This window comes from Echiichthys vipera (assembly GCF_963691815.1).
Source record: "Echiichthys vipera genome assembly, chromosome: 17".
NCBI lineage: Eukaryota > Metazoa > Chordata > Actinopteri > Perciformes > Trachinidae > Echiichthys > Echiichthys vipera.
This window is the reverse complement of record NC_139842.1, coordinates 1154100-1168968: the sequence shown is the minus strand read 5'-3', so window position 1 is coordinate 1168968 and position 14869 is coordinate 1154100. Positions and strand designations below refer to the sequence as shown.

The 14869-nt window shown below is 42.0% G+C and overlaps 1 protein-coding gene across 1 annotated transcript; it reads left to right on the top strand.

The window, feature by feature from the left end:
* Positions 1-7274: 7274 nt before the first annotated feature.
* On the top strand, positions 7275-13484 carry cdipt (CDP-diacylglycerol--inositol 3-phosphatidyltransferase (phosphatidylinositol synthase)). Its single transcript, XM_083930647.1, has 6 exons — positions 7275-7443; positions 8482-8616; positions 8699-8852; positions 9379-9460; positions 9680-9761; positions 10509-13484. The coding sequence occupies exons 1-6, from the start codon at positions 7401-7403 to the stop codon at positions 10649-10651; spliced, it is 639 nt and encodes a 212-aa protein (XP_083786773.1). The 5' UTR covers positions 7275-7400; the 3' UTR covers positions 10652-13484.
* Positions 13485-14869: the final 1385 nt, after the last annotated feature.

The window sequence follows — 14869 nt, the reverse complement described above, 5'->3', positions numbered from 1 at the left end:
AACACGTCACACGCATTGATGACGTCATGGCGATGCGTGGCTTTGTTTCCAGATCTTTCCGTAGACCTCGGAGTTTTTGTGCGTCTTGTCGACTGTTTTTGAATCTTTTCATCGACCAAATCTGCAGTAAACACTCCACCTCCGCATCACACCAACGTGAACCTTTCACCGCCATTGTTTGAAATGTCCGCGCATGGTCCCTCCTTCTTTTTTCTACGTCCCAACAGGCGCACAGGAAATGACCTCAGAACCGCCGTAGGCCTCGTGCTCGTACACGTGCGCACGCTCGTGCTCGTACACGTGCAAACGTGCTTTACTAAAGCCCACCTCTCCCAAACGGGCCGTGGACGGCAAGCGTGCCACAGTTATGCGCGGAGCAGTTGCACTCACACTGGTCAAACGCACTCGGCTTGACCCGATAAACCTGTTTTGGCGCGGTGCGGAAGGACAGTGTGATTGCGCCCGGAGAGAGAGAGAGAGTAAGGGTCGAGCGAGCGCCGTGATCCAGAGCGAAGCAGAGAATCAGGGAAATTAAACGGTATTTTCTCTGTTTCATCTCCATGGAAACGCAGCTGTAGCGTTCCTCAGCGTCTCTGTCCTCGTTTATATTTTATGATGCTGCAAAAAACCTGAGAAGTCGGAGATTAGGACAGAAGAACAGAGGCGTTGCTATGGAGATGAACCCCGTCGCGTCTCCTTGGTGTTAGCAGGTCTCAGAGCGCTGCACGTGCAAACGGGACTCGTCACGACTCTTTTGTGTGAACTGGACTTTAAACGGTTCACACTCGTAACGAGCCGTTCACTCTTTAACCTTTAATCTCCTTAAACGCCTCGGGGGTCGCGGGTCTCTCGTGACCTTTACCTCCCGTCAGCTGCGTCCTCACAAACTTTCAGCTGTTAAACGAGAATTTGCATCAAACACAAACATCTTGAAATGTTCACAACAGCGTTAGGAGTCGATATACACGGCGACGACTTCGTTGTTGGTCAAACGTGGGTCTGAGGCACGGACGCCACGGGTCTGGGGGCCACACGCCAATCATCCCAGAGACGGGGAGCCAGCCGACTGACTCATGGAGCGGATTTATGGAAATATGTGAGAGGCAAACAAAGCCCTCTGAAGCGTGTGTGTGTGTGTGTGTGTGTGTGTGCGTGCGTGTGTGTGTGTGTGTGCGCGAGAGCGTGCGTGTGTGCGTGCATGCGTGTGTGTGTGCATCTGTAGATCCGATGAACGTGAACAGAGTCAGTGTTTGGACCTTCGCGCACAGACGCGTTTGTGAGGACGCTCTGTGTTTCTGGGGGACGCCTTTGAACGTGGCGCCGCCCGGACACTTCCTGTGCACAGAAACACGCTGACGCAGGAGAAACACGGCGGCTCGATGCTCGTCGTCCTCCTTCCCTCCGCTGCAGCGTCACTTTTCTGTTTCCCGCTCTTTTTTTAAACGTGTAGTTCCTGTTTGAACCACCAGGTGGAGGAAGAGCAGCGTTACCGTGGTCACGTGTGTGAGCAGGACTGCGTTTCCCAGCATGCCTCTGGGCCTGCCTTTGACTTTGAGCCAGTATTAAAACGTGCAGCGTTTCCTCAGCGTCCGGTGCCATTTTTTATCTTTTATTTCATATTTTTACGTCAAAAGATTTCACCTCGAAAACACGAAGCCACAAAGAGTTCAATATTATTTTATTATTTTATTGTTTTATTTTATCAGATGATTTAAAACGTCGTTATAAAGAAGGAGATAAAGGGGTCAAATATTTAAATGAAGCAACATTAGTGACGTCAATGATCCAAACTCAACTCATTTCTGACGTTTTTTAACTTTAAAGTGTTTTTATTAAAACAATTTAAAGTTTTATTTGTGATTTTTTGATTTTTATTCTTAATATTTGATTTATTTTTTGTTTTTTTGTCATTTTTGTTTTATTTGAGCATTTTTTTTAAATGTAAATAAAAAATAAACTTCCACAAAACATTTGATTAAAAAAAAAAGTTCAGGTTTAGTTTAATTTTACACATTTATTTTTTATTTATTTAATATTGAAAACTTTATGGAAATATATTCAGCCCCAAAGTGTCCAATATTAAATAATTCAAGATTAAATATTATTTAATTACACAAATACTCATTTTAAAATCAATAAAACATCTGAATGAACCTTTTTATTTGGGAAGAAAAGAATAAAAACTACAAATTTTAAAATGTTTTTTCAGAATCAAACTCATTTTTATTTCACTACAAATTTGACTTTTTATTTAATTTTTAATTTTGTTTTATTTTGAAATGCAGTCGTCATAAAAAGAGACGTTATGAAACTTTAAAAAACGATTAAATACAATTATTTTAAATTAAAATACAAAAAGAAACTTCATTAAAATAATTTCAGGTTTTATTAATTGAATTGATTTTATAAAATAATTTCTATATTTTCTCATTTATTTCTGTTGATTTATTAAATATTGAACACTTTGTGGTTTCTGTTTAAAGGCTCCTCGTTGTGACTGAGCCGAGGTCACGGGTCACTTCCTGCGGCGGCGGCGGCGCCACCTGCAGGAGGACGCCACCGCGGTGCGTTCGGGTGCTGTCGGCCGTCGTCACGTCTACCTCGTCTGCACTGACGGTGACAGAATGTTCGGGTGCGTTCGTAAAAATGCGTATTTACGTGAAAACTTTCGTTTATTTCACGAGTTCGTGCAAAAGTTTGAGGCGTTCAGGAGCGAAAACGACGTTTGAGGTTTCATTTTGCCAACTGTATTTTTATTTTTATTATTTTATTTTATTTGATGCGTTGTTCTGTAAACATCATTCCGCAGTCGTGTTATTTTTCTTTTTGCCAAATAAAATTATTAATAAATTAAAACTTTCATCAAACCGCCGTGAGACGTTCGCTGACGTCGGGATTTCTCTGTTTTCATGATTAAAGGAACTTTTCTGAAAAGTTCATCAGGATTATTTTGTTGTTTTTGACGATAAAAGTTCTGAAAACAGCGAATAAATGTTCTCGTTTCCAACTCGTGACTTAGAGAACAACTAACCGACCAACTGACGTAATTTTTCAAAATAAAACGACAGAAAAATCTTTTCAAATATGAGATTTTTTTCTGCTTTTCTTTGATTTGTTGGTTTGTTTTTTAACAGTTCACAGAACATTTTTGGACGTTTGGTCGAATAAAACAAAACATTTGAGGTTTTATAAAGTGAACCGTCGATTAATTAAAGGAATATTCCGCAGCTTTATTGTGAAACTGTTCGGTCGATGATTGTTTTCTGTTTGTTTGGTTCATAAACACGAACGAATGCAGAATTTCTTGAGATGATTTTCTCTTTTTTACGTCATAAAAACGAAACAACGATGAAAACAAATCTTACGAGTCTCAATTTGAACGTTTACTGAACTTTAAAACTGCGTCTGCAGCGACACGGAGCCGCCTGTGGACGCCCGTCTGTGAGTAACGACAGGAAAACCAGAGAACGCAGCAGACGATACACGTGAAAAACGCAAAAATCGGGCTATTGACTCGTCCGATTTTTGTGTTTTTCACGTGTCTCGGTAAATGACGATACATCGGCGGGTGTGTGTGAGTCTCTCTCACTCGTTCATGATGAAGTTAAAATGTTTTGTTTCATGTTCAGTTCGGTCGTTTTTCACTTTATTATCATTAAACTCAGTTCAGACTGAGCTCCGTGGTGCGTTCAGGTGCAGGTTCACATGTTGAATAAATAACAACAAACAAAAAGATGTGAACAAAAACGGCAAACGAGCAAATTTCCCAGAATGCCGTGCAGTTCTTCCTTTAATCACCAGTTCCTTTAATTTCTCGTGGGTCCAAACGTTTCACCTGGAACCTTCACTGTTTGTTTGTTTGTTTGTTTGTTTTTGTGGCAGCAGCTTCACAAACACACAGGGAGGATGATGATGATGATGATGAAGATGATGTTTTTGTTTTGTTGAGTTTCGAACGTTCGGCGTCTTCGACAGAAAACATTTGTACAGAAACGTAAAAATAATTTTTGGAGAAATAAACGAACAAAAACAGAAAAAGTTGGTTTGTTTTTATTTGATTTATTTTATTTGTTTCGTTCAGACCTAAATAATTAATCTGTATTAAAGAATTAAAGAGTTAAATGTGGAAATATAAAGTTGAAATAAAATAATAAATATTTAAAAAAAATTCAATTTAAGGCTGAAAATAAAATAAGTATATTTAAAAAATGTAGAAATAAAAATAAGTATATTTTAATAATGATGAAAATAAACAGATTTTTATACAGAAGAGAAAAATAATATATGCAATTTTATACAAACACACAAATAGATTCAAATAAATTCTTATTATTCAATATTTTGCCAGTTCTTCATATTTCCACATCATTTTATTATAAAGATTGTTATTTATATTCAAACATGTATTTATTTTATTTATTATTATTTATCTTCCCACATTTATTTATCATTTTATAGATTTATCTTTATATTTAAACATGTATTTATTTTATAGATTTTTATTTTTCTTTATATTCAAACGTGTATTTTCTTTTCCTTACAGATTTATTAATATTTTTTATGGTTTTACAGCAGAAACTTTATTTTAAACGTCATTTTCACACATTTTTCCGCTTAAATCAAATACATTTTCTATTTTATCACAATAATAAAAAAATATATTAATTTATTAATTAATTTTATATTTAATTTAACATTAGTTTAATGTGACGCGCTGTTCACGTGAAGTAAATATTAGTGTCTTTATTATATAATAATTTATTATATAATTATTTTATATATAATAATTCATTTCCATCTTTTCTTTTGTCTTCGTCCCGGAGGAAGTGGACTTCCGGTGACCTCAGAGAATAAAAGTCTAAAAATAACTCAGTCGGTTAAAGGGGAGGCGCGCGCTTCAGGCTGTTGGATACGTCACATGACGTCACGACCGCGCTTTGGTCACTGTCAACCGGAAAAAGAGATTCTGTATTTCAAAGTAAAAGCACAACGTGAATGTATGTTGCTCAGCTACAAACGTGTTAAAGTGTCCTCTAGGAGCATAAACGTGTGCTAAAGTGTCCTCTAGGAGCATAAACGTGTGCTAAAGTGTCCTCTAGGAGCATAAACGTGTGTTAAAGTGTCCTCTAGGAGCCTAAACGTGTGTTAAAGTGTCCTCTAGGAGCATAAACGTGTGTTAAAGTGTCCTCTAGGAGCATAAACGTGTGTTAAAGTGTCCTCTAGGAGCATAAAGGTGTGCTAAAGTGTCCTCTAGGAGCATAAACGTGTGCTAAAGTGTCCTCTAGGAGCATAAACGTGTGTTAAAGTGTCCTCTAGGAGCATAAACGTGTGCTAAAGTGTCCTCTAGGAGCATAAACGTGTGCTAAAGTGTCCTCTAGGAGCATAAACGTGTGTTAAAGTGTCCTCTAGGAGCATAAAGGTGTGTTAAAGTGTCCTCTAGGAGTATAAACGTGTGCTAAAGTGTCCTCTAGGAGCATAAACGTGTGCTAAAGTGTCCTCTAGGAGCATAAACGTGTGTTAAAGTGTCCTCTAGGAGCCTAAACGTGTGTTAAAGTGTCCTCTAGGAGCATAAACGTGTGTTAAAGTGTCCTCTAGGAGCATAAACGTGTGTTAAAGTGTCCTCTAGGAGCATAAAGGTGTGTTAAAGTGTCCTCTAGGAGCATAAAGGTGTGTTAAAGTGTCCTCTAGGAGCATAAACGTGTGTTAAAGTGTCCTCTAGGAGCATAAACGTGTGCTAAAGTGTCCTCTAGGAGCATAAACGTGTGTTAAAGTGTCCTCTAGGAGCATAAACGTGTGTTAAAGTGTCCTCTAGGAGCATAAAGGTGTGTTAAAGTGTCCTCTAGGAGCATAAACGTGTGTTAAAGTGTCCTCTAGGAGCATAAACGTGTGCTAAAGTGTCCTCTAGGAGCATAAACGTGTGCTAAAGTGTCCTCTAGGAGCATAAACGTGTGTTAAAGTGTCCTCTAGGAGCCTAAACGTGTGTTAAAGTGTCCTCTAGGAGCATAAACGTGTGTTAAAGTGTCCTCTAGGAGCATAAATGTGTGTTAAAGTGTCCTCTAGGAGCATAAACGTGTGCTAAAGTGTCCTCTACGAGCATAAACGTGTGCTAAAGTGTCCTCTAGGAGCATAAATGTGTGCTAAAGTGTCCTCTAGGAGCATAAACGTGTGCTAAAGTGTCCTCTAGGAGCATAAACGTGTGCTAAAGTGTCCTCTAGGAGCATAAACGTGTGTTAAAGTGTCCTCTAGGAGCCTAAACGTGTGTTAAAGTGTCCTCTAGGAGCATAAACGTGTGTTAAAGTGTCCTCTAGGAGCATAAACGTGTGTTAAAGTGTCCTCTAGGAGCATAAACGTGTGTTAAAGTGTCCTCTAGGAGCCTAAACGTTTGTTAAAGTGTCCTCTAGGAGCATAAACGTGTGCTAAAGTGTCCTCTAGGAGCATAAATGTGTGCTAAAGTGTCCTCTAGGAGCATAAACGTGTGCTAAAGTGTCCTCTAGGAGCATAAACGTGTGTTAAAGTGTCCTCTAGGAGCATAAACGTGTGTTAAAGTGTCCTCTAGGAGCATAAACGTGTGTTAAAGTGTCCTCTAGGAACATAAACGTGTGTTAAAGTGTCCTCTAGGAGCATAAACGTGTGTTAAAGTGTCCTCTAGGAGCATAAACGTGTGTTAAAGTGTCCTCTAGGAGCATAAACGTGTGTTAAAGTGTCCTCTAGGAGCATAAACGTGTGTTAAAGTGTCCTCTAGGAGCATAAACGTGTGTTAAAGTGTCCTCTAGGAGCATAAACGTGTGTTAAAGTGTCCTCTAGGAGCATAAACGTGTGTTAGTGTTCTCTAGGAGCCTAAACGTGTGTTAAAGTGTCCTCTAGGAGCATAAACGTGTGTTAAAGTGTCCTCTAGGAACATAAACGTGTGTTAAAGTGTCCTCTAGGAGCATAAACGTGTGTTAAAGTGTCCTCTAGGAACATAAACGTGTGCTAAAGTGTCCTCTAGGAGCATAAACGTGTGCTAAAGTGTCCTCTAGGAGCATAAACGTGTGTTAAAGTGCCCTTTTTAAATGTTTTTGTGTGTCTGTTTTATTATTACATTATAAAATAATATTAATTATTGAATAATGAACTCATTTAGGTAAATTTTCCATTTTATCAGAATCCAAACTTGAAGAAATGCAATTTTAAAAACGGGCCCCGCTTTTATTGTGAAGCTGAAGCGGAAGTGGTGTTGCAGTTGTTGCAGTCCGGAAACAGGAACTTGATGTGTGTGTGTGTTACTGTGCGGAAGTGACCGCAGCCGTCACTTTGATCCCGTTTCTGTTTCGTTAAAACGCGAAGTTTAAAAAAACACGACGTTAAAAAAAATCACGAAGTTTAAACAGAAGAAAAAAATAAACCGTTAAAAATCAAAGATGGCGCCGGAGAACATCTTCCTCTTCGTCCCCAACCTGATTGGTGAGTTTTACCGCCTGTAGCAACATGTAGCTTAGCCTTAGCTTAGCTTTAGCTTAGCTTTAGCCTCAGTCAGTGATGCTGACAGGTCACAGCAGACACGATATTTAAATATAATATTTACTGTCTATATCTTCATCTATGTATTTTATTTATCCATATATTTATACATCTACTTATTTATCCACCTTTCTCTTTATTCATCTATTTAATTATTTATCTATTGATTTCTCTATCTCTGTTTGTTTATTTAATTATTAATCTGTTTATTTATCTTTCTTTCTCTTTATTCATGTATTTAATTATTGATTCTTGTTCCATCAATCTATTCATTTATTTTAAATTATTTATTTATTTATTTATTTATCCATCCATCTATCTTTTTATTGGTTTATTTATCTATGTATTTGATTATTTATCAATTTATCTTTCTATTCATTTATCTATTCATTTATATTTTTAATGATTAATCTGTTTATTAATTTATCTATGTATTTAATTATTTATCTATTATTTATTCATTTATATATCTTTTTATCTTTTCATTTATCTATTGACCCATCTATCTTTCTATTTCTTTATTTATAATCTATTTATTTGATTCATTTATCCATCTCTTTTATTCATTCATCGATCGACCTTTCTATATATTTATATTTATATTCAGAGTGTGACTCAGCGTGACCCAGTGTGACCCCGTGTGACCCGGTCTGACCCCGTGTGACTCTGTGTGACCCGGTCTGACCCGGTGTGACTCTGTGTGACCCGGTGTGACTCTGTGTGACCCGGTGTGACTCTGTGTGACCCAGTGTGACTCTGTGTGACCCCGTGTGACCCCGTGTGACCCGGTGTGACTCTGTGTGACCCCGTGTGACCCCGTGTGACCCGGTGTGACTCTGTGTGACCCGGTGTGACTCTGTGACCCGGTGTGACTCTGTGTGACCCGGTGTGACCCGGTGTGACCCGGTGTGACTCTGTGTGACTCTGTGTGACCCCGTGTGACCCCGTGTGACCCGGTCTGACCCGTGCTTTGTGCTGCAGGTTACGCCCGTATCGTGTTGGCGCTGCTCTCCTTCCTCCTGATGCCCTGTTGCCCGTGGCCCGCCGTCTTCTGCTACCTGCTCAGCGCTCTGCTCGACGCCTTCGACGGCCACGCTGCACGGGCGCTCAACCAGTGTACGTACCCGCAGGGAGCTACTGCTTCACCCCGACCGCGTCGCTGCGAGTCTCTAACCACATGGTGTTCTGACCGTTTCAGCCACTAAGTTCGGAGCCATGATGGACATGCTGACGGACCGCTGCGCCACCATGTGTCTGCTGGTCAACCTGTCGCTGCTCTACCCCTCCTGCACCTTCCTGTTCCAGGTCAGCATGTGCGTGGACATCGCCAGCCACTGGCTGCACCTGCACAGGTACGTCTGTCTGCACCTGCACAGGTACGACTGTCTGCACCTGCACAGGTACGTCTGCACCTGCACAGGTACGACTGTCTGCACCTGCACAGGTACGTCTGTCTGCACCTGCACAGGTAGAATGCAGCTTTAAGTGGAGTCTCCTCCTGCTGGACATTAGAGAGAATGCAGCTTTAAGTGGAGTCTCCTCCTGCTGGACATTAGAGAGAATGCAGCTTTAAGTGGAGTCTCCTCCTGCTGGACATTAGAGAGAATGCAGCTTTAAGTGGAGTCTCCTCCTGCTGGACATTAGAGAGAATGCAGCTTTAAGTGGAGTCTCCTCCTGCTGGACATTAGAGAGAATGCAGCTTTAAGTGGAGTCTCCTCCTGCTGGACATTAGAGAGAATGCAGCTTTAAGTGGAGTCTCCTTCCCCCTGTTTTTGTAACACGGTAAAAACAGGATTTGAATGCGTTGACAAAACCTCCTTTTATTGTGAAAGGTCAGAAGGAAGGAAGTGTGTCATCTTCTCTCTTTTGTTTCCTCAGCTCCACAATAAAAGGCTCGTCCAGTCACAAGACCATCGACCTCTCCGGGAACCCTGTCCTCCGGATCTACTACACATCCAAGGTCAGGAGCACACACACACACACACACACACACACACACACACACACACACACACACACACACACACACTCAGACTGTACATTACAGACAAAATAAGCTAGTTTTTCACTGTTTTGTAAATGCCTCCACTGTGCATTAAACCTATAAGTGTGTGTGTGTGTGTGTGTGTGTGTGTGTGTGTGTGTGTGTGTGTGTGTGTGTGTGTGTCTCCTCCTGCAGCCGGTGCTGTTTGTGATGTGCGCTGGGAACGAGCTCTTCTTCTGTCTGCTCTACCTCCTCCATCACATCCAGGAACCTGCAGGTAACACGCGCCCCTGAACGCATCACAGCGCCTGACCTCTGACCAAGCCCCGCCCACAGAGAGAGAGGCTTCCTGTTTTTGATCCAATCAGGAAGCTCCGTCAGCGTCAGTTCTCTGAGTGTCCACTAGGGGCAGGTTTCATAACAGAGCAGTTTCTCATTGAGCCCCATGTTAAACAGGCCGTTTACACAGCATCATTAAACCTGTTTAAGGACAAAAGAACATTCTAGTCTGTGTGTTTAGCTCAGATCTCCATGACAACACTGAGGGGGAGGGGCTAGTTTTTATTTGATTGGAGGTTAAAGTTTATGAATAATTAGGGGCGTGGCCTCTTGAGTGACAGCTAGCCTCTGGCCCTCACTTCTCCTTGGAGGCTAGTTAGCATCATTAGCATGCTAACTCCGTCATCTGGACCTGGACTGTGGTCATTTGTGTGGTGGCGTTTCCATAGAGACAAGATGGTTTAGGAACACCAACACTTGCACCATGACTTGGATCCAGCCTGGTATCTCTGACACAGACACTAGATGCTAATGCTAATGCTAATGTGGAGCAGCGGAGGATTGTGGGTGTTTACCAGTCTGTGAGTGTGGGACTGTGTTGAACATCAGTTTCTCTCTCTCTCTCCCTCTCCCCCTCTCTCTCCCTCTCTCCCTCTCTCTCTCTCTCTCTCTCTCTCCCTCTCCCCCTCTCTCTCCCTCTCTCCCTCTCTCTCTCTCTCTCTCTCTCCCTCTCTCCCTCCCCCAGCCTGGCTCTACCTGCTGCAGGGGCTTTGCGGGATCATCTGCCTGCTGAAGACCGGCATCAGCCTGGTGCACCTGGTCACCGCCTCCCAGAACATGGCCGCCCTCGACGCCGCAGAGCGAGAGAAAGACACAAAGACGCAGTGAGAGGGAGAGAGAGAGAGAGAGGGAGGGGGGGGGCATCAGCGACAAATCCACCATGTTCTCTATTTATTTCTGTTTCTGTAAAGGTGTAGCGGTCAGGTTGGTGTAGGTGTAGCGGTCAGGTTGGTGTAGGTGCAGCGGTCAGGTTGGTGTAGGTGTAGCGGTCAGGTTGGTGTAGGTGCAGCGGTCAGGTTGGTGTAGGTGTAGCGGTCAGGTTGGTGTAGGTGTAGCGGTCAGGTTGGTGTAGGTGTAGCGGTCAGGTTGGTGTAGGTGTAGCGGTCAGGTTGGTGCAGCGGTCTCATGTTATGGACCAAATGATTGGAGGTCGTGAAGCAGATTTCTGATTCATCCTTAAAGAGCGTCGATCAGACCGTGGTTCCTGGTGCGTTCACGCTCCTCAGCGACGACACGGCGTCTGAATTCACCTTTTATTCCTCGTTCATTGTTTATTTTTTTTTATTTATGAAGATGAAATTTCCCTGAGACTTTCGACCAAAGCCTGAAGCTTTCGTTTGTGCCGCGCCGTTCGTAAATCGCTGGTTTTTATTCTTTTCCGGAGCTTCCTGCTGATTGTTCTGGTTATTCTTCCACCTGCACGCTGTTCTCCCGTGTTCCTGCGTCAAAAACGCGCTTTATGAAATCGTTTCAGGGTCGAACGACGTTTAAAAAACTGTTTAATTGTTCTTGGGGTCAGTGAAACTGAGAGTCCGAGCGTTCGAACCCTGCGCGGTCTTCTAACAACGCCGGCGAGGTCACGAAGACCGCGTCCTTACGAACCCCGGACCCAGGAGCGCCTCGAAGAATCAAAAAGCGTTTCCATAAAAAAGTCTGTTGGTAAAACCTTCAGCACGCCGTCAGAACAAAATGGCTGCGCCCCGTCTGTTCGCTGCTGCGTCTGTTCGCTCACGGAGAAACGACGCTCTGAAGTCTGGTTTTGCCGTAACGCCCTGTTTTCCCTCTGACGTCCGCCGTGTGCAGACTCGTACCGATGACGCCGACGCACAAACGCTCCTGTGAGACCTCACTGACGTCCGTCTGGCGGTCCTGATATGAGTCTGAGGCTTGTGTGTGTTAAATCAGCTCGATTGCGCCCCTAGAAAATTTCAAAGTCACTGCCCCGACCTTTAAACTTGACGTATGAAAGTTGGTCGGCAGATGTGAAGCATGGAGACTTAAAAAAAAGCCTCTTGGAGCCGTACCTTAAGTCCAACAGGAAGTCGGACATTTTGGATTTACTGTGGCATTTTTTCTCCAAGTGAAGCCAGACGGACGCGTCGTACTTTGACGAACTCCTACGTAAGAATGAACCCGCGTGACTTCAGATCTGGTCGTTTGCCTCTAAAGACCTTTGTGATGCTAAACGCCGAAGCTTTGGAGGATTCATGGAACGCCCTCGATGCGGCGCCTCAAATTCCCCCTGCTGGATCACCGTCCAGGCCTGAGGACGTCTCCAGGCTGCAGTGGAGTCACAGTCACAGCGCCACCTGCTGACAACAGGAAGTCCGCTTCATGTGTCAAACTTTGTCCCATTCTGAGCGGCTTAAGATTCTCGAAAACGCACCAAAGCTGGCACAGAGGTCAGAAGTGGCGCCCCGGTGAAACCTGACTGAGGTCCCCGGGGTGTGGCGCTCCAGCGGGTGCGGTTCATCAGTCCCAGACGGCGGCGGCGGCGTCGGTGTCTTAGTTTTTGTTCCTTTATTTAAAGACGACAGACTTCGTCCCTCTGAGCTCTGCCTTTACCGTCCTCCTCACACTGTTTCTTCTTCTTCTTCTTCTGTTTGGAAACGCCGTACGCCACCTGCTGGAGCGGCGTGGGGAAATACCGGAGCATGAGCAGCACGGGCGATCGCTCAGCGCACGCTCAACGCGGTCACTTCTCCGGCGCTGCGTGCGGACGCAGAGTTACGATAAACAAAGACGGTTTCATCTCTGCAGCTAGCTCTGCGGCGCGCGCGCTCAACACCTTTGATGCTCTGCGCATTACATCACGTCTGCGGCGCGGTTTCATAGAACCTGCGTGGTAATGACACGTCGGACGATGGCGCCCGTACGGACACGCGGGAACCTGCCACCCGGGACCAAGGCGAAGGGGCGTGTCTGACGGTGCGGCGTCCGTCTGTGACCGTCGAGCAGAAATGAAGCTTTTACAGACGTGAGAGAGAGAGAACGGCGTCCAGGTTGGTAAAGTTTGCCGTCAAATTGTGTTCGTGGAGGAAGTCGATCCGTTTGAGTTTTTTCTGACTTTGATTTTATATTTTTATTTATTTCACTCGTTTGTGTTTTCGTGGTAGAAGACACGAGTTTGCTTCGACGTAGAAACAAAGAAAAAGTCGAGTTTAATCAAAGTTAAGCTGACGTGAAGAGCACCAAGTATAAGAGTGAGTGTGTGTGTGTGTGTGTGTGTGCGTGCGTTTGTGTGTGTGTGTGTGTGTGTGCGCGTGCGTTTGTGTGTGTGTGTGCGTGCTTGCGTGCGTATGTCTGTGCGCGTGTGCTTGTGTCTGCGCGTATGTGTGTGTTTGTGTGTGTGATACCTCAGCAGGCAGCAGTGTGTGTGTGTGCGTGTATGTGGTTCTGCGTGTGTGCGCGCTCGTGTGTGTGTGTGTGTGTGTGTGTGTGTGTGTGTTAATGCAGAACGTGTGTTTAAAAGTGTTGAAATATAAAAATGTGTTTCCTAGATTGTATTATTCTAAAATAAGTAAAATATTATATTTAAAGACTTAAAAAGATGAAAATTTATCATATTTAGAATTGTGACGATATTTGATGTTTTTGTTTGTTACTGTAACAAAACAAAAGTGTATAAATAAATAAATGAATAAATGAAGCGTTTTATGTCTTTGAATGTTTCTGTTTCACAAACAAAAGGAAAGAAAAGACGTTTGTTTGTATTTATATAAAAAACAAAGAAATAAATAGAAATAAATATGTAAACGTGTTTCTGCCAAAGTATAAATCAAGTCTTACATGTTGAAATAAATAAAAATATGCACATTATTCTACTATAAAGTGATAATATGTGGAGAAATAAAGATAATAAATACAAATGATTTAACCTTTAAAATAATAACGTGCTGGAAATTCTTGAAACACTTGAATTTTAAGGTGTTTTCACTAAAGTTCTTGAACCTTTGTGAGGATTTGAGGTTTTACAGGATAAAAAAAGTCGACTTTGAATAAGAAATAAACATAATTGTGTTTGTTTACAACACAATCAAATCTGATTTTAATAAAGAAGGACAATAATCTGTAAACTGTGAACACATGTCAGTTTTCACAGCTGGAAAAGCTTAAAATGCACCTTTAAACTCTGGTGATGACGGCTGATTGTGCTGAATATCAGAGATTTAAAGCACGAGAGTGTAAAGTTTTATATTTTTGAATGGAGTTTGGTGTGACCCACTGGTGAAGGTTTGTGTATTATGCTTATAATATGGATTTAAAGCAAAAATGTGATATTTGAATGGAGTCTGGTTTGACCCAATGATGAAGGAACCTTGAATATTAAATGCCGAATTAACAAGTGAATCTTATTTAATGGTAAAATATAATTGGCTTTGTTTATTATTATTATAATAATGGATTTTAAAGCAAAAATGTGTAAAAAATTATATTTTTGAATGGGGTCTGGTGTGACCTACTGGTGAAGGTTTGTGTTTTATCCTTATAATATGGATTTAAAGCGAAAAGTGTGTAAGAAACCTTAAATATTTAATGCCGAATAACAAGTGCATCTTATTTAATGGTGTAAGATAATTGGCTGTGCTTCTGGTGCTATGATAATGGATTTTAGAGCAAAAATGTGTAAAAAGTAATATTTTTGAATGGAGTCTGGTTTGACCCACAGGTGAAGGTTTGTGTTTTATGCTTATAATATGGATTTAAAGCAAAAAGTGAGTAAGAAACCTTAAATATTTAATGCCGAATTAACAAGTGCATCTTATTTAATGGTAAAATATAACTGGCTGTGCTTCTGGTGCTATAACAATGGACTTTAGAGCAAAAATGTGTAAAATGTGATATTTTTGAATGGGGTCTGGTGTGACCCACTGGTGAAGGTTTGTGTTTCATGCGTATTTAAAGCAAAAATGTGTAAAATATATATTTTTAATAGAGTCTGTTGTGACCCGCTGATGAAGAAACCTTAAATATTTAAAGCCGAATTAAAATTAACATCTTACTGAATAATAAAATATAAGTGGCTTTGTTTATTATGCTTTTAAA